Genomic DNA, 27997 nt, shown 5'->3' with positions numbered 1-27997 from the left:
AAATGTGAAATGATAGAAATCATAATTATGATTAGCGAAGTTTATGACATGCCTGTTTTACATACAACAATTGATATTTGTTCTCTGTATTTTAAAGCAACATCGGGTGGATTTGGGTAGCTTACCAACATTTTGGGTTGGTTAGGCGTCCCAAGCAGCAACAAACAGGGAATATGAGAAAATCCAGGCTGAGGGCCGCAGGGTCTGGGACACTGAAGCTCCTTTTTTCCCCCATTCCATTCTCCTCCTCAGTCTGTAATGTCTTCTACGTAATTTCATTTTGCTGCTTCATGTGCAAAAAGGGGAAGGATGTTAAGCTGAGAGGCCATTTTTAGAAAAACATCATAATGATGAGCTCATCATGTCTTTTCAGCCTACATTTTCCTGTCTGCCAGTCAAGTCTTGCACTCGACTGGCAGACTGACACACTGTCAGTGCTGGATGTAGAGATGGGACACACTTCGCTCTGTGTGCTGGGGCTGCTCTGTGAGTACAGCAGTGAATTTACATTGTTTAGTCTCTCTGAAAGTTTGAAAAAATTATTTGATGCTTGGAATTTCCGAGACTACAATTTCAATTTGTGAAACTTTGAATTCAATAATGATAACTTGTGTTACCACAAGTTCTGTCAGTTTTGTAATGTCTAATGAGTTTTCAATATTTATTTTAGTGCTTAATAAACTCCTCAACTGTGGACGTGCTGAAGGTAATTACTCAAGCTTCCTTGTTGTCTGTTGTTCTATTTATTCACTCCAAGTAGTTTCACACCTACTACATCACTCTCAGTGGCATCCTCTGTCTGTTCCTGTCAGCGCATGCGTCACTTTAATCCTTGCATTACCGCAGATTAAGATATGAAAAACAAGTGCTTCAAAGTGTTAACTTGTGTTGTGGTTGTACTTTATATTCTAATGTTGTGTATGTTTGTGTTAAGGTCTAGACGCTGTACTGACCGTCAAACCAAACTGGCCCACTTTATTCAATCAGGAGTCAGTTACATTCACATGTGACTTAACAGAAGAAAAGGACACAGACTGGAATTACACATTCACCGGGAATGGTTCACGACTTAGTGTCTGCGGTACAGAAAAGTCCTGCTCATATAAGCTAATGAAAAACAGCAGCGGTGACTATAAGTGCACTGGTCGTCACAGGAGCAGAAATCTCACAGCAGAGAGTAAGACTGTCACTCTAAATGTCACAGGTAGGTGATCTGATGTGTATTTTTCTAAATATGTTTTGCTGTGAGACTTCCGCAGAATGTTGAATTCAGTCATTATCTACACGCTGTCGTGCATATGGAGAACTGGTTGAAGTCCACAAAACATTTACGGAGCTCTGACAATAACAGCTGAAGTCAGTGGGGACTTGTTAACAATTCAAAAACAAATACATAAAGTGGCTCCATACAGCTTGTCCAGTGTAATCCCCTAGATACACAGTTGATTTGAAGAGATGATATTTACACCCTTGAAGTGTGGTCAAGCTTGCGCACAACCCACATAAGGGTTGCACACTAATATATAGCCTCGCAACTGCATTAAAGACTTGCTCAGGTGCCCACTAGGGTTCCCCACCACATACTGCTGGTGCCCGTTTTTTTTATTTTCGCTCCTGCCCCTCAAACATCCTCAGTCCACCCTTTTAGGTTTTGTTTTTGGTTGTTTTCACACAATTTAAATACAAATAGTCGCCCATCTAATTCAGTTGTTTTGGGGAATGTTTTGGGTGAACTTATCCTTTAATGGTTGTTGAGATTAAGATTCCAAACTTTACAAATGTTTCATTTAGCAGAAATTTGACACCTCTCAGGTTCCTCATGAGACTGTTGATTGACAATTGATTAGCCAACATATTTTGAAATGAATGTATTAAATGTGCAGGAGCCAAACACTGCGCTCCACCAACACGACTTGACTTCACTGTTTTTCATTCTGTGAAATCGCTTTTTAACAGTGAACAGCCGGCCTGTCATCACTGTGTCTCCATCATGGCTGAGTGCTGAAGCCTCAGTAACTCTGTACTGCAGTGTTAAAGATCAATCTGCAGGATGGAGGTTCTACTGGTATAAGGCGATTCCCAAGCTATCAGACAACAACTCCTACAGCTATGAGCTGCTACCTGGCAGGAGCGATGGAACTGAACAGGATGTCTACATTGTTCATGGACAGACACACACAGCAGGATATGTGTGCAAAGCTGGAAGAGGAGATCCAGTGTTTTATACTTACTACAGCAAACCGAAGTTCATCTGGTCTGGAGGTCAGTATGTCCGTTTATCTTTTCTTTACCTTAACATGTATTTTGTAATCAGGGCATCATTGGAAAAGAGAGCCTGCTCTCAATCGACCTTCCCTGAATAAATAAAGGATTTGTTCATTCATTCACATGATCTTTTCATCACTCCTAGTTCTTTTTGTGCGTAGTCCTAATCGAACCACAAGCACAACATTCGCACAACATAAAATTGTATGTAACTGCACCTGAAGAAACGTAAATTTGCACCATGAAGGTAAACGTAAACGTAAAGTTTCAACACATCTGTGAAGAAATGCACTTTGCTGGCCTTTATTCTGTAGATTCAGCTGGAGCCGCCACTGTACTGAGAATGAACATTGAAGGAAGTTTGAAAGATCATTTTAACTGCGCTGTCCTTAATCTCATCATATTCCTGCAATGTTATTTTGCAGATTTTCATCCAGCATCGCTCAGAGTGAGTCCTGACAGAGCACAACACTTTTCCTCTGAGTCTGTCTCTCTGAGCTGTGAGGGAAACTCTACTGAGTGGAGAGTGATGAGGTTTACCAAAGCAGATCATCTGTCCAACTGTTCTGACTTTGGGACGGTGAATGGATCAACATGCAACATCCATAAATTCAAGAACAATACAGCAGTGTACTGGTGCGAGTCTGGATCAGGTCAATTCAGCAATGCAGTCAACATCACTGTGCAAAGTACGTACATTCTTGGTGATCATGTGTAAATCAATCAAAAATAAATAAACTTGTAATTTTTCTTTCCTCTGACTTCTCATGTCAGTCATAACCCGTCACCATCAAGGCTTTTCTATTAGGGAGGTTTGATTAATGTAAGAATAACAGCAGAATGTAAGTGTATGTGTGACAAATGTGATTTTCTTTCACAGATAAAAATATTATCCTGCTGAGCCCTGTCCATCCTGTGACTGAGGGTCATCCCGTCACTCTTGGCTGCAAATCGAGGACAGAAATTTTGGTCTCTAATGTGCTCTTCTATCGCAATGGAAATCTCATCCAAAATGACAACAGAGGGCAGCTGAATATCTCTGACGCTTCAAAGTCAGACGAAGGCTTCTACTGGTGTGAACACTCAGGAAATGTGTCACCGCAGAGTTGGGTGGCCATCAAATGTGAGTATGATTAAAACTTCCTTTTTCAAAATCTGTTACAGTCACTTCAAAGAAATGGTGTCGAGCACATCACCTTCCCAGAAGTAATGATGGCTGGAAATGTTTTTTCAATAAGTGTCTCATATAATCTAATAATGAGCACAAGTGTGTACAGCTATGATAAGTAGTTTGTCTTTTATAGCCTCTGATCTGTAAACTACAGAAAACATTTAATAATTCTGACTTTCACTGCAGTGTCCAGGCCTGAAACCTCTTCAGTTACTCTGCCAGTGATCATCATGCTGGTTTGTGGGATGTTACTGATTATTCTACTGCTGCTGCTGTGTTGCTACAGAAAGTCAAAGTGTGAGACCTTTAACTTCTAATATTTCATTGATTACAATCTGATTATTTAGAAATCACAGATCAATTCTGAAGTCCTGACATGAAATATAAGTGAAATCAGTTTGCAATACCAGACAATGTAATGACAATTACTGCTTTTCGCCCCACAGATTCACTCTTTGCCAGGTCAGTACAACACTCGCTACTCTCTTGAACTTCAAAGCAGCAATTGTTCCCTTATAATCCCGACTGTTCTAACAATATGTTTTAGGACAATGCCGTCCCAGAAAACCAATCAGGACTCTGCAAACCAGGACGAAACTCAACCTAAACTGAGCTCATCTCATCAAAGCGGTCAGCTTTCAAAGATAATTATTATTGATCATTTACAACCCAATCTCCAGAATGAATGTTGAAAAAAGTACACCTGCGCAAAACCACAAAAAACGTAATTATGTTGCATCTTTGGATGTCTTTTCTATTCTTCTATTGTCATAACAATGTGCTTATACTCCAGTTAGGTTAACACTTGGTTACTGTTGAGAAAAGATCCTGGCTTGGCTTGAAATATCTGTTTTGGTTGCCACAATCATGGCTATAAAGTAGGGCTGCCCGATAAATCGAATTTTCATCGTCATCACGATATGAACATGTGCAATAAACACATCGCAAAAGACTGCCTGACACGCGATGAATAAGAAAAAACATTTTGTTTACATGCTCCACGCATGCACCTTGAGTATGCCAACATTTAGCCTATCAGACGGAGCCCTGGATACAAGGGCCAATCAGATGAAGCTCCAGTTAGCCGTTAGCTACCCTGACAAAATTAATCAGCATCAGCTCAGTGGTGGTTGCCAGGTTATGATGGATGAGGGAGGAGAGAAATGCGATGAAAATGTGGTTGGCGAAGACCTTGTGGTGAAAAGAAACAGCACTTCTGCAATATGGACTTATTTTGGATTCAGGAGAGATGACGTGTTCCAAACACAGGTACTGTGTAAAACATGCCGAGCAGTTGTTGTAACTTCTAGATGAAACACAACCAACCTCCATCACCACCTGCAATACAACCATAAAGACCTAAACCAACAATTCAAAACTTGCGTTAGCCATCATTGACTGTAAAGTTAATAATATGCAAACTTCAATATTTGTTTATTTATCGCAAGTTATATCGTCATCGCAATACTGAACCGTGTTATGGCACATCATAGATTTTCCTCATATCGTGCAGGCCTACTGTAAATTGCCCTGAGGTCTCGTTAGATAGATAGATAGATAGATAGATAGATATGGGACGTATTTTTGAAATGTCTATACGGTACTTTGCCTATGACACGTACATATTATTCAATGGTTTGCGGAAATGTTACCTGCCAACATTTTGTCCTGGAAACTGGGCTGTTAATTGTGAATTTTGATCTCATCAAACTTATTCTCGGTAGGTGTTTTTTTTTTTTAGATAATTGTTGTCGTTAAAAACCACAATCCATCCAACTGGCACCAAAATCACCCATCTAGTTATCTTATCAAACATTGATCAACTCATCTAGCACAAGCAAACACAATCAGAGATGGAATAGTTTTGGCCCGTTTCACATTGTTTCCTGTTGAAGAAACAATTTGAAAGCTTTTTTTTTCTGTCTACTTCTAGACAGAAAAAATAAGAAGAGCCCTTACATTACAATACTAGATAATAAGACATTAAAACAAAAAACAAAAATACCCTCAATACAATTTGCGCAACACTCAAATAATAACAGAATTCGGTGGGTATCAGGTAAATTGAAATAATCAGTTTTACTGAGGTGAAACTTGTCTCTATGAATCAATTAAAGTCCTCAAAAACACTTGAAATAGTAGTTAATTTATTTACACAGAACAGTCAGAAACACTGAAAGACAATTGACACTGATTTAAGATGACTGATCATAGTTGACATTCTAATACTGTACATTTCAGGTGCCGATGAATCCAATGATGGCATATACTCTTTGATTCAACTAAAATACTTCAGAAATGAGGGTGAGTATTCAAAGTACAAGCAGTAAGTATTATGGTTAATAGCAGGCACGTGCACACATAAGGCCCAAAGGGTGCTTGAGCCCCTGCCCTTTTTACCTCCTATTAAAAAGTGCCCTTTTTGTGTGTTTTTTAAAATGAATAAATAAAATCCTGTTGTGCAAAGGGATGTCAAAAAAGCGGTATAAAAACGCCACAGTTATCTACTGTATGCATTTCGTATGTAATATGGTGCTGTAACTGTCTGCTGGCTCTGCTCTCTCTCCCTACAAACGGTCGCTACTTTCAAATTAAAAGCCCCCCGCTAAGAACCCAGTTCTAAACTCCAATGGGGTGCAATGTAAAGCTCTTATTTTGGAGAGAGAGAGAGAGAGAGAGAGAGAGAGAGAGAGAGAGAGAGAGAGAGAGAGAGAGAGAGAGAGAGAGAGAGAGAGAGAGAGAGAGAGAGAGAGAGAGAGAGAGAGAGAGAGCGAGAGAGAGAGAGAGAGAGAGAGAGAGAGAGAGAGAGAGAGAGAACATTGCTGTTCCTACTAAAATCCACAGTAGTCATTTCTTAGTTTTGTCACATTTTAGATGTGTAGCCTGTATTTCTAGTTTGCACTTGCCCTCCAATAAATAGCCTAATAATAAACCAGTGTTTTATTGCTATTTAAGAATTGCAGCTGAACTGCATGTCTTCCAAACCTCAGTATTGTGATAATGTGAATACAATCATGTTGACAATAACTTGTTGACACAAAAGAAATGGCAATTGCATATCACTCACAGCTACACAGGATACACAGCTAAGTAGTTAGCTTTCTATTAGTACTTTGTTTATTAATTTTACATTAATCAATCTATATATTGTGTTATTAAGGCCTGAAAAAATATTGCGCGCGCACATACTGCCCTTTTCTGACTTTGAGCCCCTGCACCTCTATAATCATGTGCACATCCCTGGTAAATAGATCTTTTTGAGGTTGGCAATGCCTGAATAAAAGAAAGTACGATTTTGTTCTCCAATGCAAATGATCACTTTAACAGGACAGCACGATAAACCAGAGGAGAGCTCTGTTTACTCCACTGTGAAATTGGGATCAGCTGCAGGAACTGTCGGTTATAAAAGTCCATCAAATATTTTGTTTAAGATCATTAAAATAGACCCTGTACATAATTACAGGCCTGCATGGTTCAAATCACCCCAGTGATATCAGAAAAACTGTTTGGCATTTCACAGGTAAACTAATCATCTCTCTCTAATCATTTCTAGGAAAATTGTCTCCTGGATTAACTGGTGAAACTGTTTATTCTGAAATCAAACTCGGAGCAGACCTCGGTAAACATGCTGCCATATAATGTTAATGTAGTGATTTGTGTCTTTAATTATAAGCAACTACATATTTAACAACCTTTAATCTAACCTTTTAATCTCTGCTTTCTCTGGTTTTCTTCCAGGTCCATGAAGAGTCCTGCATTTGTCACATATAATGAACTTACCTTTGTCTTTCCAACATGGTTTGAACATTTACAAAATTTGCTTTGTGCCTGATGGTTATTCTGCTCCTTTAAAACTTTTGTCTTTGACCATTTGATACAGAAATAACATTGCTTTTTAGTAGTTATGGCTTTTATGTAATTTTCAGTGAAGACATAAAATCAGGAATGTTGTAAAGAAACAAAAATACATATTACATCTTGTCATCCTGTCAAATGTTGTCTTTTTGCGATGCTTCCAAATAAAACATGGTAATACTTGTTGAATGTTGTATTTCAATTGTTTTGTATGTACATAAGATAGACAGTATGCCCTGTATACTTATTTTTGTAGTACGCTGTTTTTTGCAGTTAGTTTAAAGGAAATCAACCCACTCAATGTCCAAAGGGTTTTCTGTGTTGTAAAGATTGCAATGCCCTCTGTAAATGTGGAATATATACATAAAATGTAGTTTTTTCTGGGGCTGAGACATATGTCTTTTCACATGAGTGTCATACTGATTCAAATATTTCACATCATTCGTTTGAGTTAAAGAAAAGCATTTTCTTTTCAAGCAGTATATGCAGGTGCGAAAATCCCATTTCATAGTTGGGGGGGGGGGTCAATAAACAGTACAATTTTAGAGAATAATTCCAGGGGGGGACAAGGAATAAAAGTTGTAGCCTGTCTTTTAACAGCATCTTTTACCGCAATTTGAGGCTTTAGTCTCTCTATCTCTCCAACAGGCAGGCAGAAGACCTTTCTTAGCACTGGCTGAGTCCACCTGCACATGTCTAGATTTAAAACAAAATGATTGAAATCAAATTAACATGTACACATGCAATGAATAAACTAATTAGCAGGCAAACATCTAAGTTTGTTTATCAGATTTCTCATAATCAGATAACTGCCTTTTTCCAGATGAAAGATATCAGATTATGCTATTCTCTCTCTCTCTCTCTCTCTCTCTCTCTCTCTCTCTCTCTCTCTCTCTCTCTCGCAGTGTTGCACTCTTGCACTGTCAGCATGTTCAAATCAAAAGTTTTGAATTTTTTTATCAAAAGTAATGATAATTACAATAATTGCATTATACTGTATTAGTCCTTACCCTACCTGTATACAAGTTCTTGTTTATTCACCCAGCAATATAAAACAACAGTATTAGGTGGAAGGTGGCAATAATACACTTTATGTGAACACATCTGACATAATACCTTTGTTCACTGTTCTAACTTCCACCACAGTCCATTAAGTATCTTTACAAGAGTTAAAAGCTCCAAACAATCCCAAAACTAAAGGAAATACCTTCAAGAATAATCCAACATGAACCAATTTCTCAAAAATATATATTTATTGTGTTGTCAACAAACATCTGACAACTATGCCACAAAAATGTAGGCCTATGTATTCTAACTCTCTGTAAAACAGTTTTACAGATAGAGAGTTCAGACAATTAACTCTGGATAACTGGATAAAACCTTGCTGTAAATAAATCTAAAATGTCAGTAATATCTGATTCTGACATTTATATCCAGACAGTCTTTTAGAATTACAATTATTACTACTCTTGCTCTTGTCCTGTCCTCTCCCTCTCCTCTCCTCTCTGTCTGTGACTATCACTATCTGTATCTTTTAACTTAGCTTAACAACACTCGTAATTGAGTAGGCTTTTGAAGCCTTAGAGTTGACTCAGTGTTTATATAGTAATTGTTCAGTGTCAAGCCTGCTTTGAGATTGTTGGAACACATCAGCCACCCCCTTCCTCATTTTTCAAAAAGACACAACGTATAGATGTTGCATTCAAAGCCACAATAATGATAGCTGTTTTTATTGCAGTGTTATTTACTAAGATGCATGTAACATACAGTATAACTACATAACAGTTTGTTTGCACAGTTACTCCAGAGCAACTTGTTACTTGTAGAAAAATAAAGGGGTGGTATCTTATCGTCTGTCTTGTCACACATTATCTTGGTGTGAAAAGGAAGTGAAGTTGAGGTCAGTCATGTCAAACTGACATGCATTGCCTTGGCTTGTTTTTTCTAAGGCTCTAGTAATGGAAAAATCTTCTTAAAAGACAATTAAATTTAGTGTGAACGCTGTATGTTTTATCATGTTTATTACAAAATATTGGATGTTGCTTGTTCACTTCTGTTTAGGAGATTATCAACATTAAACTTCAAATTCAGTTTGTTACACGTGTGTGTGGGTGTGTGTGTGTGTGGCAGGAGCTAAAACGTCACCACTTACAACACAGACACCACTGTTGTTGTGCTGCCGTTCCTCCACGGTTCGCATGTTCAGTTGTCTTTCTGTTTTAGGTAAATATACTTCATTAAAATGAATTATTATTGTTACCGCAATGTTTACTTTTTGTGCCTAAACCTAACCAAAAGGCAACAGTTTAGTTTAAGTGCCTAACCCTTACCAATCTGTGACCATTTTTTTGTGCCTTTACATAACCAAGTAGTTTTTCTGCCTATACCAAACCAAACCAAACCAAACCATGCTGTTTAGTTTTTGTGCCTAAGTAGTTATCGTGGCCAAGCCCAACCAAATGCAACTGTTTTGTCTATGTGTGTAAACCTAACAAAGTAGATTTGGTGCCAAACCTTTTTATATGTTTATTGTGGCTTAATTGAGTTTTGGGTCAGAACCCAATCTGGTATTTAATGGCCCCAATCCTCATCCATACAAGACCGAGGGTTTTGAGTTAGATGCCTTTTAAACCAGTTAAGAACTGGTAATTAACTTGACAATTTATTTGTGCCATTCTTGTTTGGTCTTATATGCAAGGTCTATATGATGTCTTGTGCACAAAATGTGTGGCCATACTCAGGAAGTAGAAAAAGAGGAAGAATAAGATGTTGTTGAAAACATTTTGTCACATATTTATAAGACATGTTAGTTCTGTCTTGCGCAGTTCTCTGTTTCTGTTCCTGATGAAGTCTCGGTTTTCCTGTTCATACAGAGCAGAGTAAAAGCGTGTCAGTGTTGGATGTGAGGATGAGTCACACTTTATTCTGTGTGCTGCCATTGTTCTGTGAGTACATCGGTGACTTTGTTTTAATGGTAAAGGATAGGAAAATTTTGTAACAAGAGCACAGTATGAGATACCTTTCTCTATCTTCTGCCTGATGAGCTTTCTTCTTTATTATAGTGCTGAATACACTCCTGTACTGTGAACACACTCGAGGTGAGTCACCAGTTTTCTTTCTGCCTTTGTCTTTAGTCATTCAAAATTAATTTCCACCTACTTTGTTAGTGTGGATACATTTATAATCTCTTCTCAAGCACCAACACACAGGGCTAAAGAGTGTGTCATGCATGTGTATCCTTGTTGGTTTCTAGACGCCGAGCTGACCTTAACACCCAACTCATCTTATTTATTTAATGGAGAGTTTGTTACCTTCATATGTGACATGAGGGAAGGACTTGACACTGACTGGCAGTACAGAATCAACAGGAACGGGCAACACATTTTCTCCTTTAATACAAACAACGCGCACTCACTTCAACTGACGCCTGACTTGAGCGGTGATTATCAGTGCATTGGTCATCACAAAAGCTCAACAGAGTTTAATAAGCAAAGCAATAATGTCACTCTATCTGTATCAGGTAAGATATCAAATATGTTTTTTTTTACTGTTTTATGTTTTATGGTTTTATGGTATGTAAGAATTGTCTGCATTTTCTTCTGTATTCTATTCCTGTAATTAAGAACCACATAATACAGTGTTTCCTGTTCCCATGAACATGCCTGTGTACTTAAATGGTCATAAGAAATGTTGCTACACAGTTACGACTTCACTTTTAGCTGACTGTTTTGTTGTAACAGGCAAGCACAACAGCGTAAGCGTAAACACGGACGGTACAAGTTCACTGTCAGTTAGCAAAAGCTACATTAAATGCACAAAGTGTATGTTGCAAAGAAAGTTCTCCAGTCGGTTGCCTGTACTACTTCACAGGATTCGGTTCTGTAAGTCATGTATACAAATGCAGTGCCTGCTCAAAACATGGTATTTTGCACAGTGAGAGGTTTACAGATCCAGTCTTAAGCGCAGCTCCGATAACATCAAACTTGTGTAACAGTTTGGGTTTGCGTATCTTAGTTAAGCTTCTATTTTATTATACATGAACAAAACTGTGTACACACGTATCCCTGACGTTATTGTTGAGTTCAGAAGCAAAAAATTAAAGATTAATCTAATTCAAGGAAAAACAAGATGTTGTTCGGTGACGCTGCTCCCCTTGTTAGTATGAAACCCAGCAGGTCTTAAAGGTACATATCACAATTTCAACTGTTACCAATGTTTGATATGCATCGCGTTTCCACAGCATGTTGTTACATCACGCTAATCTCCATTTTGTTGAAAGCTGCTTCCCCATGAGATCACGTGAGCTGGATCACATATTAGCCTAGCTAAGGTCTGCAGAGCCATGCAGCAAGAGTACTGAAGCCACTCCTCCGCTGGTGCACAAGCAGTGAGTAGCCCTTTTTACACAGCCTCTCCGCATTATTTCCGGAGCGGTGGTTCGTCAATTCTCCGCCGATGGTGATTCACACAGAGCGAAGCATCTCCGCCTTCACGTGTGTTATTCACACAGAAAGCCGGCGCTGTGGCTCCTAAAGAGGCGTGGCGGTACACGTCATTTTGATGACGTCGGTGTTTCCCCAGGTGTTCCCCCAGGTGTTCCCCTGTTAATCCAAACCCGTGGACAGTTTACAATCATATGGATGCTGTTATAATGTGTAGTGATTGAGATCCTGACCCACCAAACATCCTGGAGAGTGACGGAGTTAAGTTTTTCGCGCTAAATTACATAATTATACATAATCACCATCAGTAAACAGGACGCTGTCTGACTCTGTCACTCGGCGGGGACGGAGGCCGTTTTCTGGGGGAAAGTTCGCGGTGATTTATTTTCGTCGCAAACACTCGGTGAGTTCAAGTTTTTTGCCGGTGACAGACGCTGTTTTTTGAGCAGAAATGTGAGGAAGAGTCGGGAGGACGGACAGGAGAACAGACACTTCTCCACGTACAGCTGTGGTATTTGTTTTCCTCATATAAGTTGCCAAAGACAGTTACAGTTACTACGTTACTTTTGTTCGGTCCTGTAACGTTACTTTGTGGGGCATTTCTCTGTATTTAGTTGAGCGAAGGACCTGTGCAGTTATCAGACTAGTCAGACTGACACGCCACTGCTCTGCGCCTCCGGATGATCCGTTCACACTGGGACGGCTCACCAATAATGCGGCCCTGATACTACCTCCAGAGGCGGATCAGCGCTGGAGCAAAATTTCCCCCCTCTCCGCATCTAAAACTTTCACACAGGGGAAGGTGCGGAGAATTGGCGCAGGATCCCCGCATGCAAAGGGCAGTGTGAAAGAGGCCAGTTTTAGGTTCACACATCACATTTTCCAAATTGCACCAGATTTGGCCATGCATTACCCTGGGTCCTCAGCAACAAATCTGCCATGTTTAAAATAGTTCTAAAGATATGCAAACAACATACTGATGAAATCACATTCCTTGCTTTATATTTGGATGTAACAAATGTACTTCAGAAAGATGTTTCTTGTATATTCTAGCACACAGACCCAGGCCAACTCTGAGAGCTGATAGGACAGCTATACCAGTAGGGGGCGCTGTGACTCTGATCTGTTCTGTGGAAGGCTCTACTGGCTGGAAATATGAATGGTTCAGACGTACCTCAGACTCTGATGAAGAAATGGTCCTAGCAGATGGGAAAGGAATGGAAAACCTCATCAGCGTTGCACAAGCAGGCATCTACTGGTGCCGGGGAAGACGAGGAAACCCAGTTTTCTTCACAGAGCAAAGTGATGTGTCTCGCATTGAGATAACTCGTACGTTTTTTAGAACAACATGCATTCATCATATGTCTAACAAGCTTAGTACTGAAAAGTATCAAGTTTTCTCTGTCAATTCTTTTGATTTCTATTTGAATGTTAACTGTGGTGTGAACAGTGCCCAACAGGATCTCTGTGACTCTGCAACACAACTGGACTCAGATATTCAGTGGTGAGGCTTTTGCTGTCATATGTCAGATGGAGGGAGGAGGAGACACTGAGTGGGAGTATGAGTGGAGAACAACCAGCCCAAACACACCTCCAGAACACAGTGAATACAGGATTAGCCATGCTTCTGTTTCCCACAGCGGACAGTACTGGTGCAAGGGTAGGAACGACCTGTACTCCTCTACCAATTGGAGTGTTGCCCTCCCACTGAGAGTATCACGTAAGTCAGACTGTCTTTCATTTATAATGTTTAACGTTTTTTGTGTTATTCTATATGCCTATCTATAAAAACATGACTTTTTTTCACAAAAATGAACAGCTAATAAACCCAGGCCGACAGTTAGAGCCAACAGGCAAACCATACCAGTTGATGGCGACGAAACACTGATCTGCTCTGTTGAAGACCCTGCTGAGTGGAAATACTACTGGTTCAGACGTGCCTCGGTTTTTTCAGAAAGTCAGCTGATTAGAGATGGTGAACCAAACAGCGATATCAGTATCTCACAAGGAGGGATCTACAGCTGCAAAGGTGGGAGAGGAAACCCAGTTTTCTTCACAGAGGACAGCGATGTAGTCACCATTGAGAAAAGAGGTGATTGTTACTGTACCTGTCCACAAGATGAAATGTTTTTACGCTTCCCATTCGTTGTCTATGTAAGCAGTTGCTTAAAAGTTGAGGTCTAGTCTGCTTAGGGTGACCAGATCTGAACAAACCAAGTGGGGGACAAATAGTATGTTTCTGTGGGACAATGCAGGACATGCTACCAATGTAGAAGTCATGTCCATCAAGTAAGATTTGATTGACATAATACAAAGTGCATTCCCGTGATGACTGCCCTCACTGTTTTTTCTGCAAGCCATTGGATTAAAACACAGTTACACTAGAGTGTGTCAAACGCATCTGTCCTTCAGTGGTTTGACTATTGAAAACTATATTACCTATGAAAATGTGGGACATCAGCTAAATACATGGGACACCATCTAAATAAATGGGACACAGGGACAAGGGATACAAATACTCTGCTTTTCTAAATAAAGTGGGACACCTGGTCACCAGAAGTCTTCTAAATGCAAATGAAGGGTGCCTCCCAAGACTCTGTAAAAAAAACCTTTGAACTACACATTATCAATTGAAAATAAATGTTACAAGAAAACCATATCAGCGAAACATTTTGGTCCACCATGTTTGACTGGTGTGAAATGCCAAAACAGACCACCTGTGAATATCATTCCTCCAATCAGGTAAGGCCAGTACGTTTTTGCGGGGTTGTCAGAGGGTGTTTCTCTATTTGCAAATCCTCGCAGAAACTCTTGTGTGGAGACATATCAATAGTGCTTTAGTTTGGACTTATACAGCAAGCAGATGTAATGCTTTCAAGTTTCATCTGTTTATTTTCTCTTCACAGTTTCCGACAAGGCTGTTGTGTCGCTGCAACCCAACTGGCCTCTTATATTTGGTGGTGAGATGATCACAGTCAGATGTGACATACATAGATACTCTGAGTTGGAGTATTTTAAAATGGATTATATAGACCTTGAGCTGGAATATGAAAACGCTGAGTGGGAGTATGAAAACACTGAGTGGGAGTATGAATGGAGCAGTCCCAACTCAGACACAGTCCCAACAAGTGATGAATACAGGATTAGAAGCGCCACTGTGTCCAACAGTGGAAACTACAGGTGTATGGGAAAGCTGAGACAGGACTTGTATTCCTCAACTGAGTGGAGTGATGTCATCACATTGACAGTTTCATGTAAGTTGGCATTTGCCTGCACTGTATTTTATACATGCATGTCACTTTCTATGACATTGAGATCTTGCTGTGGCAATTGATGACATGCCGTTACAGAAATAGATGTTGGTTCTGTATTATCATATAATATAACCGACACAAAAAAGAGATGGCTGTGTTTAAATTGTCCGCATTGTTAAAGTCTGTTTGACTTTGTTGTTGAGCTTGTATTAGCAGCGTAATGCAGTAACTTAAAAAGACAAATAGCAGAGCAGGTTTTGTACTGCAAATACAAAACATGTACCCCTAAACTCACCAACTCTTTACTCACATTACGTTACACCATGACAAATGCCTGCACACCAGACTGGGCAGGCCAAACGGGAAGCCTACACAACCCTATTGTTTGAGCAACTTACACAATGCCTCAGTATTGGACTGTTTTCTCTATTTGCAATTTTTCTGTCAAATTAGTGATGATATCTCTCACTTTGCTTGTTTTGTGTATATTTGCATGTGTTTTCCTAAGTTGCAGTATGTTCAGTTTTCAGGGTCACCGTAATAATGACTCTTTTTATGTCTTTTTAACTGAACAGCAAACAGGCCAAAGGCTAACCTAAGTGCTGACAACAGAGCCTTCTCAGTAGGGGGCAGTGTGACCCTGACCTGCTTTGTGAACCCATCAACACCTGGTTGGGAATACTTCTGGTACAGAGGAGAGAAAACATCTGAACCTCTGACCTCTCAACTCTCAGCTGGACCAATCAGAGTCTCAGAGGAAGGAGTCTACAGGTGCAGAGGAGGAAGAGGAGAGCCAGTTTACTACACAGAGTACAGTGATCCAATCACTATCTACACAATTGGTGAGTGGCATTGAAATATAACACATTTTCTAAGAAAACCAAATCTGTGGTAATGATTGCTGATTACGGAACATGGCAATAACCATTCATATAATATGTTTCACCTTTTTTGTGTCCATTTTGGTTAACATGATCAGTTACAAACAAGGCTGTTTTGACTCTGCAACCCAACTGGTCTGAGATATACTCAGGAGAGACGATCACTCTGCAATGTGAGATCCAGGGAGGATACACTGAGTGGGAGTATGAATGGACAACAACCAGCTCACACCAACCTCAAAATGTAAATGAATACCTGATTACTTCGGCTTCTCTATCAGACAGTGAAAACTACTGGTGTAAAGGCAGAATGAGAGGAGCCCAGCAGAATTCAACACGGTGGAGTAATTCCTTAAAATTAACAGTATCTGGTAAGTAGGTACAGTTTTATTCACACTATAAATTCATAAAAACCTTCAGGTTGTTGTGTTAAATCTGTATCACTCAGCAGTGCATGCTGATCCACCACCAAGTCTAGGCTATACATCAAAACATATTTTTGTCCTGAGAAAATCATTCTCCAACAGATACACCGGAGCCTGTTCTCACTGTGTCTCCATCATGGCTGAGTGCTGGAGCCTCAGTAACTCTGAAGTGTGAGGTTGAACATCCCTCTGCAGGATGGAGGTTCTACTGGTATAAGACTGTTCCTGATCCATCAGACAACTCCTACAGCTATGAGCTGCTACCTGGCAGTAGCAGTGGGACTAAACAGGATTCCTACATTGTTCATGGACAGACACACACAGCAGGATATGTGTGCAGAGCTGGAAGAGGAGATCCAGTGTATTACACTGATTACAGTCAACCTAAGTTTGTTTGGTCTGCAGGTCAGTCCGTATGTTTCTTCTTTCCTTTTCTCAAAAAGAAGCTTTTGTGTTTTTGACTCTGTCAGTCAAATGTTGGCTCGTTATTAGATTCAAAATATCTGCGCCTTAACAGCACCACATTTTTTATTGTTCACCGTTCAGCTCAGACTGGCCTATCACAGATATATAGTGTATAATTTGGCCGATATGAAAACTGTTTTTGACGGAACACAAATCAGCAAAAGATACTCGGGGGGGGAAAATATAATCATTAAATTCCCAGTCAAGTCTATTGTTTCAGTGCACTTTAAGTTTCTCGTTTAACTGTAAAAAAAATCTGAACCATATTACGCACACATCACCCAAGTATTTGGTATTTGAGGAACCATTAAAAAAAACTGTTTACGTATATATTCTTTGAATAAGAAAATATTGGCCAATGTATATCAATATTATATATTTTTTTTTTATTTTACATTTTTTCACACCCTATTATCAGTATCAGCATGGGCACCAAATAATTCACTGTCAGTCAGGCACTAATTTGAAGTAATTATCTTCTAATTTGACACACTGCTATTGTGAAAGCAACATTACTCAGAAATTGGCATTTTGTGCAATTTGCACCTCTCCACAGTTTCTGAGTGCAATACCACAGGTCTGCAGCAATTGCTAACTACAAACAAAACTCAGCACTTCATAACAATGTTATGTGTTGAAAACCTGCAAGCTGAAGTATGTCTATAACACTTTGATCTACCCTTTCACTGAAGTTACATAGCGCAAAAACAAGTGATAGGGGGCAGAGAGGCAGAGACACTATTTAACCTATTACAAAACACTGTAGCATCAAAATGATTTTGAAGCTGTTATATTAAAGTAAGAAAGTCACATAATGTTACTGTAAAGGAGACTATAATCCCCACAGTGGCACAGATGGACAAACCGGGAAAAAGTTAACTCCTGCAACAGTTTATCCAAAGCGCCACAGTTTTTTTCAAAGCATTTAATGCGCAACGGTTTGAAATGTTGTAAGCGCAGTAAAATTAAAGAATGTGTTGGATTGTTGTCTTTTTAATCTTATAGTATCTGTATTTATGGTTTTACTCTTTACTAATGTTGTGTGTTTCAGATTTTCACTCACTGGCATCTCTCACAGTGAGTCCTGACAGAGCTCAACACTTCACCTCTGACTCTGTCTCACTGAGCTGTGAGGGAAACTCTACTGAGTGGAGAGTGAAGAGGTTATCACCTGATGACAGATACCTGTCAGACTGCACCACCTGGGGGACAATGAATGAAACTACATGCAATATGGACGGATGGCAGAGCGATGCAGTGTACTGGTGTGAGTCTGGATCAGGAAAGTTCAGCAATGCAGTCAACATCACAACAGGATGTAGGTTTTCATTACATTTCCTCTTCTATATTCAGATCAATTTGTGATACATCTTGCTTTATTATTGTATTGTATAGATAGTCATTGAGATACCAATAAGTGCATTTGTCCATCCATTACATGAGGAATTTTGATAACTAACTAGTTAAAGGAGTCATCACCCGGAAATCGCAATTTCTCTCGTTAAATCATGCATATTGGTGTTGGACCTCTGTTGTAACTTGCCTGAAAAGCTGGGAGTTTGAAAGTGGCTTATTTTTTTCGCTTTGGCTCTTCTTCTGGACAGGAATAGCGCACAGTAGTGCGCGTTCCTAAAGCACGAGATTTTGACTCTGCTCCTGTGGTGACGTTACCACAGGAGGCTACTTGCATAATGCATCGGCCCACAGCCGTCCTCAGCCAGAGTGAACACGCCGAATCTGCTTATTTCTCTGTCATTTTCACGCCATACATCGTGACCGCCAGCATTAAAACTCAGGTCTTACATGTAAAACACGAGTGTGAAAAGTAAGACGGAAAAAAAAAGAATTTACCATTCAGAGACATCCTGCTGTAAACGTGTCTCTTCCACCGTCTCTGCCTCTTCACTCTCCTGTTCGGTTTCCGACTCTGGCTCGTACATAAATGCCTGAATTCTGTAAGGTTCGTCATTTAGTGTGTGCGCCATGACAGGGGGCTGTGTATGTGTTGGAGTCTGTGTGCATGCAGGCTCGCCCCCCCATTCTGGCTCTGTCCTTCCTGCGGCCAATCAACGCGCGCCTCATTACATATTAATACAATGCACATCCGGACCGGTCAAAACCTCGCGCATAATCTCACGTGAGAAAGTCGTGGTATGAAAAAGTGTCAGATCAAGCTCTATGTTTGATTTTTTTTAATTTATTTTTTTTCTAATAAGTTTTAAGAATTGATCCAAAGCGATCCAAGAGGGACTGGATATGTAAAAAACCAGGTGATGACTCCTTTAATAGAACTACGTTTAGCCTTTGATGTAAGTCATTTGTAAATATACAATCTGAAAGTCAGGTCTTTCTTATTGATCATATGATTTAACTGTTTTACAGTTGTTATCCTTGTGAGCCCTGTCCATCCTGTTACTGAGGGAGACTATGTTACTCTTGGCTGCAACTTGGGAACTGAAAAATTACTTTCCAATGTCACTTTCTATAAAAATAACAAACTCATTAGAAACAACTACAGTGCGGAGTCAGACGAAGGCTTCTACAGATGTGAATATTCAGGTGTTGTGTCACCAGAGAGTTGGATGTCAGTAAAATGTGAGTATGATTGAAGTAAACAAATCATTGTTTCAGCAATATCCTCTGTTTTAACAACAAAATGAAATGTATTCATCATAAGATCAATCGCTTTTCCTTTATGATGGTTTGTCCCCAAAAATGATTATGTTTCTAAAGGGGCATTAGAAAAGAGCACAAAAGTCACACAATTAGAAATCAACGTTAATGCTGATGATGTTTTCTGTTCTTGTCTGTGTTTTTACACATCATCAATCTGCTTTTGGTCATGCTGACCATTTAACCCTTGTTTGGGGTTCGCTCTTGTGTAATCCTTTTATGGATAACATTCTGATTGCCTGCCTACGGGTCGTCCAGCTCATTTGCATGACAATGCAACCACGGCCAGGCAATGTAAACATCTCCTCAGTTCAAATTGGTATACCAGAAAGCTTAGATTCTAGTTATTCGATTCATGTAAAGTGTTTAAATATACAACCGTATTTGGCAGGTATAATCAGCAAACCATCAATTGATACAATAGTGATGAAACAGCAACAAACTTGCATCACATATGCTTTTTTATGCCATACTGAATATGTCCAAAACTCGCCATAATGCTGTCATTCAGTGATGCTACTAAGACGACCGCTGACCTCAGACCATGATTGACACCTCATTTGGCCAGATAGGAGCTTATATGCCCTCTCTGGAGCCTACAACAGCCAATGAGTGATTGCATAGCAAGCAGACCCACTCTCTGTTACCACCTCTCTCTCCTGAGCCACTTACACACCAGTCACCGGATGACTGTCGTTTAGCCAATATCATTTCAAAACTGGAAATATATAGTTTAAGTGGGGTTTCTAAGGCCTTAGACTATTATTTTATGCAAGTTTACTGTTTGTATAGTGTGTTTTTCTACTGAAGCAGAAGCAGCACAAAGTAAGGGTAAATAAAGAAATAAAGAACCTTAATGAGTTTATGCTTCTGTTATGCTTAAGCAGCTATTTTTTTCAAGCAATGAATATATCTGTGTGTTGAAACTCCTGTAGATGAATACCAGAAGCACCCAAAAATTTTTGACTGTAACCTTTGAAAAGAGCCCAAAACCATGCATGACCAAATGGTTCAACGACAGCTTTGAATTTACTTTGGGCGGGAATGGGATTGGCGAATAATTTTACATAATTTTACAGAACAGAAACAGGTTTGCATTGATAGATATTCTTTATCATGCAGCTTTCAACTCTCCGATTCCTGTGTCACTGATCATTGGACTGGTTGTTGGCATCTTACTGATTGTTCCCCTGCCACTGTTACTACTGTGTTGGTACAGAAAGTCCAAAGGTGAGATGTTTTCTTTTTAAAAAGATGTAACATCATATTAAAAATCACAGAGGAATTCTGATGTCATGACACAAAGTAATGGTTCAGTTTGCAAAATAACATCCCTTATGCGTAATAATTACTTTCTTTTTTATAGATACATGTTGTCACAGGTTGGTACAATACACTCTTGTCCCATCTTATACATAACAAGATTTAATAATTTGATAATTTTGTACTTCATACATTTCTACATATTACTACTACTACTACTCCATTTTTTGTATTATTATATGCTTCAGGCTCATCAGGTGTCAGGGAACCAATCAGAGCTCTGCTACAATTCATACCGTCAACCAAGACGAAAATCAACAGCAAGTATACTCCTCTCTTCTTCATGGTCAGTCTTCCATTTAATCACGAAAGCTTTCACAGCTGTTTTTATCTAGCTTCTTAAATCATATCTAATTATTGATTTAAGAATTAAATCCGAAATTACTAAGAACTGTGCTACGCTGCAGACATGACTAATTTTATGTTGTCTTGATTTTTATTGATTTAAAGGTGATGTTTGTGTCTATGAAACAATCAGTGGCGCAGGAAACACTGGAAGTGGTAATGTATAAACTTAGTCCAAACTGATTTCAATGGAGTGATTGCTTTTCAAGCCATTAAAAACATTTTAATTACAGGTGAACAGTCAGATGAATACAGACATGTCACATCTCAGATTCAGCTCAAAGGTCTTGGAAAGATGGGTGTGTACACAAAACATGAAACATGGAAAATAAAATTATAGATTGTTAATTAAAACAGCAGTCTCCAAATGTTCATATTTGACATGGCACAAAAGTATTTGTATGACTGAATAATCAGACTCATACATTACATTTCAAAACTGCAGGCATTAATCCACTCCTCTTGTTAGGTTAACACCACAATTTGGGAACCTGGCTGAAAGGATTTGCTCCTATTCAGCCAACGAGCATGGATGAGGTTATCCAATGATGTTGGCTAATAAGGCTTGGTTGACAGTGGATGTTTTAAGTCATCTCAGTGGTGTTGGATGGGGTTGAGATTAATCTGTTCAGGCCAGTTTTTAAAGTTCTTTCACATCAAACTTGGAAACCACTTCTTTATTTACTGTTCTTCATGTTGCAGGCCTTTTGACAATAGAAAGGACCTTCCTTAAACCCTTGTTCAAAAGAGCTTGAAGCAGGCCATTGTTTAAAATAACATTAAGATTTACCTTAGCTTGAACAGAACCATGAAATGCAGCCCCACATTGGTATCCACACACTTTGTGTGTTCATTTAATGTTTGTTTTTTTCATTTTGTTTTAACAGGAATGCGTGATGATTCAGCAGAGAGCTCTGACTACAGTAACATAAATCCAGATTCAACAGGTACAAATATTAACACTATACATTTATCTTCAAGATCATTTGCATTTGAATTCCGTTTTTTATTAGAACTGTATGATATCAGCACTATTAAATACACCAGAGGTATATCTATATATGTGTAGATGAGTATGGAGGGGCAAAAAGAATTTGTGAAAAATGTTATGCAATCCTTGTGGCAGTATTACTGAGAATTGCATTGATCATGTTTTGGAAAAGTTGACAACAGTTTCAACAGTATATATTGCAATTGTGTTCCAGGTTCATAAAGAGAAGTGCATCATCAGCAAAATAAGAGACGTGTGGACAACAACATGTCAACATTTATGTTTGAATCGTGCGTATCTGACTTACTCAGCTCATGCCATCCAAACATCAGATGAACAATATTGTGAGCAATTTGACAGCATATTGTATGAAAGATATTTGACTGTGTTGTGTTGGTTCATTTTCTGCTGATTTCTGCTGGATTTGAATTTGTGTTTATACTTGTTTTTTTGTGTTTATACTTGTTTTTTATATAAATGTTTTTATTTTGTTGCATTTATGTAATAATCTTCCAGGTTAGATGGCTTGTAACTATGTTAGTGTATTTTCACATCAGTAATGGACATTGGTAGGGTGGTTTGTCATCGCCACTCTTGTTTAACTTGTATAGATAAATGCCTTCCTCGACTTTAGGTTTGTCCCACTGTTATCCTGAATCCTCAATTTATCCCAATTGTATCTACTGTTACCATAGTATATGATTTATCTTGATGAGTAGCCTATGTGCCCATATAGCAACATGCCAAATAAATAAGGTTACTAAATTCAGATTAGTTGAGGAATCTCTTGAAAATGTCAACTACTCAAGTGATATGCTGTCATAGATATACATTTGTTTATAATAATAAAGTGATTTTAATTTAAATATTATATTCTAATTAAATAAATTGTCAGAAACTCTACTGACAGCAAGTTTATTGATGCCTAAAAAGGTCAACCACACTTTTAAAAACACAAAATAAAAAAGTAAAATACATCCAGGTGAAACTAAAATACAGAAAGTCTCAAACCATTTTCAGAAGACAGAACAAAACTTGTAACAGGATGTGTTTTTCACATATAATACATTAATTGATGTCAATATGTAAGGCGCTTTAATCAAAAACTACAAAAGATGCCGACTTTCAAATCAACTGTTTCAAGGCACAAATTATTTAGTTTTTTGGAACAACAAACAATAACAAAGGTGTCTACAAAAGCAAATAATTAAGAAAACAAAAGAAGAGATACTGAGCATACACATCAAAACATTTCACTTATTACATGTGATAATCTGTAGAAGATTCAAACCATATGATATATTTATTTCATAAGACCTGCTTCAAGATTAACTTTCACAAGATGCTGTGTGGTATTTGGACAGCAGATGTGCACATAATGATAAAATAAAAGCTCTAAATACAAGCATGTAGTTTACCATGTTGTCAGCCATTCCATTGGTTTTGTTGATGGAGATTTATTTATTGACCTAGAAGAAAACCAAAGCAAAAGGTAATCTGTACTTCATATAATGTGACAGTGACAGACCATTTCTGAACCAAATGTTTTACATTTATATTTTTTACAAAGTCTATTGTACTTGACTGTACCTGCAGCTGATCTTCTCTGTACATTCATGTAAACAGCGCTTTCTTCTGGTTCTTCATCCATCCCTTTAAGAACAATAAGATGACTGCATGAAAACCAACTTCCTGTACTTTGTTTAGACACTGCTGACCTATAAAAGAGTTCTCAACTATTGCATGTTATTCTCACCACACAAAATAAAGTACTGCCTCTTTGCAGCAGTTTTGTAGGACCAGTAAAAGAATATGACATATCATTGGATTTATTTGAAATGTAAATATATTTTAAACTCAGAGGACTATCAAGCATAAACTGTACCATGTCCTGCTTCTTGGCGGCTTCTGACTGTTTCATAGAGACAAACATCACCTATAGAGAAATAAAAATCAAGACAAGTTTAGTTGATGAGACAAACTGAACATACTCAGATTTTTTGGATCATTTAAAATACAAATATCTAAAGGTTAGTTTAACTACTTACCATGGAGAAGAGTGGAGTAATAATCATTCTCATAGTCCACATGATCTGTGTTGGCAGTCTCAGACTGGACTGGTCTACAACAGGTGTCAAATACAATACATTTACATTTAGGAACATAAAAATGTGTTAATGTTTTGTTCAAAATGAGAGGAGAGAGTTTTATACTTACCTGACAAAGCATGAATCTGTGAAAAAGACATTTGTTGTGAGATGGTTGTTATACTGCTTTTCTATCTCATGAGATCAGAGTATGTGTGTGTATTTGAATAATTAAAAAACATAAACAGAAGAAGAAATTCTCACCATTGGACGCTCTGTAGTGAAACAAAACGAGCAGAGGAATAACAAGAACGATTCCACAAACCAGCCCAATAATCAACGGTACGGCAAATGAAAACCTTTCAGGCTCTGTTGCAATAAATAGTAAAAAATGAACTATTAATGAACTGCTTTCATGGCATGTTTCTAAAACTGAATGTGCTGAATCCAACAAGTGAAGTTGTCTGAGACTAGAACTAATTCAGTTCAGTTTTTGACTTAAAGGAGAACTTCGGTCGATTTAAACATGCAGCTTCATTGCTCAAGCTACCCTTGACTTGCCAGTACCGAAGATGCAAACACATTTGGTCCAGCCATTACAGAGCTCCGTGAACGTAGATTTAGCATTGAACGCTAACAGCATGGGGTCAGAACTTTACACTGTGTTTTAAGCATCTTAACATGCTCCACATCTCACACCAAAAGTTATGCAACATCAGCAGACACCTTACAACACAGCACTGTAGCGTGTATGACTCAAAATGAATAAAAAAGTAGTTCAAACAGTGTGTTTGTGCAAGCAGCCACATACCAGTTTGTTGACATCCGCGTCTTCCGGTAGCTAGACCAAACTAGTCAATCCGTCGAGCGTGCGCTTACTCCCTCACTGGCGGAGACGGAAACGTATTCCAGCATTTTCGTGTTTCTGTTCGTAATGTACATGTCCATGTTACAGCCTGTCATGAGCCATGAGCCTTACAATAGCCTGTTAAGCCTGTTAAGTGCACACTCAGTGGATATACTAGTTTGGTCTAGCTACCGGAAGACGCGGATGTCAACAAACAGGTAAGTAGCTGCTTGCACAAACACACTGTTTTAACTACTTTTTTATTCAGTTTGAGTCATACACGCTACAGTGCTGTGTTGTAAGGTGTCTGCTGATGTTGCATAACTTTTGGTGTGAGATGTGGAGCATGTTAAGACGCTTAAAACACAGTGTAAAGTTCTGACCCCATGCTGTTAGCGTTCAATGCTAAGTCTCCGTTCACGGAGCTCTGTAATGGCTGGACCAAATGTTTTCGCGTCTTCGGTACTGGCAAGTCAAGGGTAGCTTGAGCAATGAAGCTGCATGTTTAAATCGACCGAAGTTCTCCTTTAAGTTATTCCACAGACAAAAACACAGTTAATAATATGTAGCAATTATTAGATCATTTTTTATTCACCAATATTAAACCAAACAGTGGCTCTAGAGAGGCCAGTAAAGCCTACACACATTGACCTTAAAACTGAAGTACAGATCTCCCTTAAACCTACAAAGACTTAATGCATGCTACATCCAGTCCTCATCATTATGAGTTGAGGTTGACACTGCTAGCATGCAGTAGAGGTTTAATTCAATAACTTACTATCTTTATTAATTGAAAACATTACTTGAGACATCACGAAGCACAGTATTGGACAAAACTTTTAAAATGTCAGTGTCTTGTATTCCTCAACACACAAGGGGATAATTTATATTAGAAAAAAAACAAATGTAGTTAAACCATACTCTGTATAGTGATGTTGACTGCGTTGCTGAACTCTCCTGATCCAGACTCACACCAGTACACTGCATCACTGAGCAAGTAAGTGTTCAGTTTGCATGTAGATCCAGTCATTGTCCCCCAGTAGGAGCAGTCGGACGCAAAGTGGCCCTCCACTAACCTCTTCACTCTCCACTCAGTAGAGTTTCCCTCACAGCTCAGTGAGACAGAGTCAGAGGTGAAGTGTTGAGCTATGTCAGGACTCACTGTGAGAGACGCTGATGAATGAACATCTGAAACACAACATGTGATAAGAGGTCAAACAGACCATAAAATCACCCAGTAAGGTGAAAAAAATTAAAGTTTGACTTGATGCTACTGAGACAGTAAAGATCACAACAGTCAATGAATTTCTTCCATTTTAGCAGCATGAACATACACAGCCAATTATTTGTCAACCACCAAGTTACTGTGTGTTATTGCCAGAGTTGATGACATGACAAGAAACAGACTGACCTGCAGACCAGACGAACTGAGCTCTACTGAATTCAGTGTAATACACTGGATCTCCTCTTCCAGCTTTACACAAATATCCTGCTGTGTGTGTCTGTCCATGAACAATGTAGGAGTCACGTTGAGTTCCATTGGTGCTGCCAGGTAGCAGCACAACATTGTAGATATTTTGTGATAGTTCAGGAGCAATTCTAAACCATAAGAACCTCCATCCTGCAGATTGATCTTTAACACTGCAGTTCAGAGTTACTGAGGCTCCAGCACTCAGCCATGATGGAGACACTGTGAGAACAGGCCGGGGTTCTGTTGGAAAATGATTTTTCAGAATGAAAACATGTATAGAAGAGGATCAAATACAATGAAAACATGTATGTTAACTTGTAAAAATCAAATGCATCCTGACCACCATACAAACTGGAGGATTTGCATTTAAAATATATACGAACCAAAACAGCCTTTTAATGAGCTGTATAATCTTCACTTTGAAAGAAATGTGATGTGACTTACTGTCTGATACTGTCAGTTTGAAGGGATCACTCCAATCTGTTGAAGACTTTTCACTTTTCTCTCTGCCCTTACACCTGTAGACTCCACTGTGGGATGCAGAAACAGGACTAATGCTGTGTTCATTTTGATTTGAAGGTATTTCTGAGCTGGATGTTTTCCATTCATACTCCCACTCAGTGTCTCCTCCATCTTTGATCTCACATCTGAGAGTGATCGTCTCTCCTCTGTATATTTCAGACCAGTTTGGCTGCAGAGTCACAACAGCCTTGTTTGGAACTGTTCATGTTCAAGAATTCACAGTAATTAAACAAAAACGACAAAAACTTAAATCCACATCAAACATAATGTCTTTAGCTTTATCAATCAATAATCATGAATAGATCATACATTTGCATTCTGTTTCCAAAACAGATGTCAAACTCACCATTTTTGTTGATAGTGATTGGATCACTGTACTCTGTGTAGTAAACTGGCTCTCCTCTTCCTCCTCTGCACCAGTAGACTCCTTCCTCTGAGACTCTGATTGGTGCAGCTGAGAGTTGAGAGGTCAGAGGTTCAGATGTTTTCTCTCCTCTGTACCAGAAGTATTTCCAACCAGATGATGATGGGTTCACAGAGCAGGTCAGGGTCACACTGCTCCCTACAGGAATGTCTTTGTAATAAGCCCTCAGTTCAGCCTTTGGTCTGTTTGCTGTTTGATTTAGAACAAAGACATTAAAGAGGAAACTTATAAATTAGTGCAGCCCACACAGGTGAGAGATACATGAATTGTTAGACTAAAATTTGCATTAATATTAACACTGAATTTTCTGACCAATGAAAACATATCAATTTAAACCTGGCGAAGGACCTCTCTTTTCCTGTGTTTCTTTTTCTATAATTTTTAAGTTGCACTACTGAATGCTAATTTTGTGAAGGCAAAATCTTTTTTTCATTGTTGAAAGACAACTGCATTCGGACAGTGAAGGTCACAACAGTGTCCCAGAATACCCAAATGCTTGTAGCTTTCCACAGGATGCATTTAGTACAGAGAGTCGACTGATTGGCTGCAGCAGTAA

The 27997-nt window shown here is 38.9% G+C and overlaps 1 protein-coding gene and 1 long non-coding RNA gene across 2 annotated transcripts; one reads left to right on the top strand and one right to left on the bottom strand.

The window, feature by feature from the left end:
* Positions 1-396: 396 nt before the first annotated feature.
* On the top strand, positions 397-23495 carry LOC115589406 (uncharacterized). The gene is made up of 31 exons (XM_030430247.1): positions 397-486; positions 671-706; positions 935-1204; positions 1957-2262; positions 2691-2954; positions 3146-3388; positions 3623-3733; positions 3883-3898; positions 3984-4066; positions 5678-5740; positions 6990-7055; positions 9848-9905; positions 10142-10236; positions 10354-10389; positions 10545-10811; positions 12787-13062; positions 13184-13453; positions 13553-13825; positions 14640-14987; positions 15563-15829; positions 15967-16239; positions 16396-16698; positions 17810-18076; positions 19141-19353; positions 20554-20661; positions 20798-20813; positions 20943-21040; positions 21205-21255; positions 21333-21398; positions 21987-22046; positions 22305-23495. The coding sequence occupies exons 1-31, from the start codon at positions 450-452 to the stop codon at positions 22310-22312; spliced, it is 4848 nt and encodes a 1615-aa protein (XP_030286107.1). The 5' UTR covers positions 397-449; the 3' UTR covers positions 22313-23495.
* Positions 23496-27084: 3589 nt separating this feature from the next.
* LOC115590521 (uncharacterized) lies at positions 27085-27420 on the bottom strand. The gene is made up of 2 exons (XR_003985764.1): positions 27364-27420; positions 27085-27215 (listed from the first exon to the last, which is right to left on the bottom strand). It is a non-coding gene; the product is annotated as an uncharacterized LOC115590521 (long non-coding RNA).
* Between the last annotated feature and the right edge of the window lie 577 nt (positions 27421-27997).

The sequence above is a fragment of the Sparus aurata genome, chromosome 10, assembly GCF_900880675.1.
Source record: "Sparus aurata chromosome 10, fSpaAur1.1, whole genome shotgun sequence".
Lineage (NCBI taxonomy): Eukaryota > Metazoa > Chordata > Actinopteri > Spariformes > Sparidae > Sparus > Sparus aurata.
Note: the sequence above shows the minus strand (reverse complement) of the source record. Positions and strands in the feature narration are given on the sequence as shown.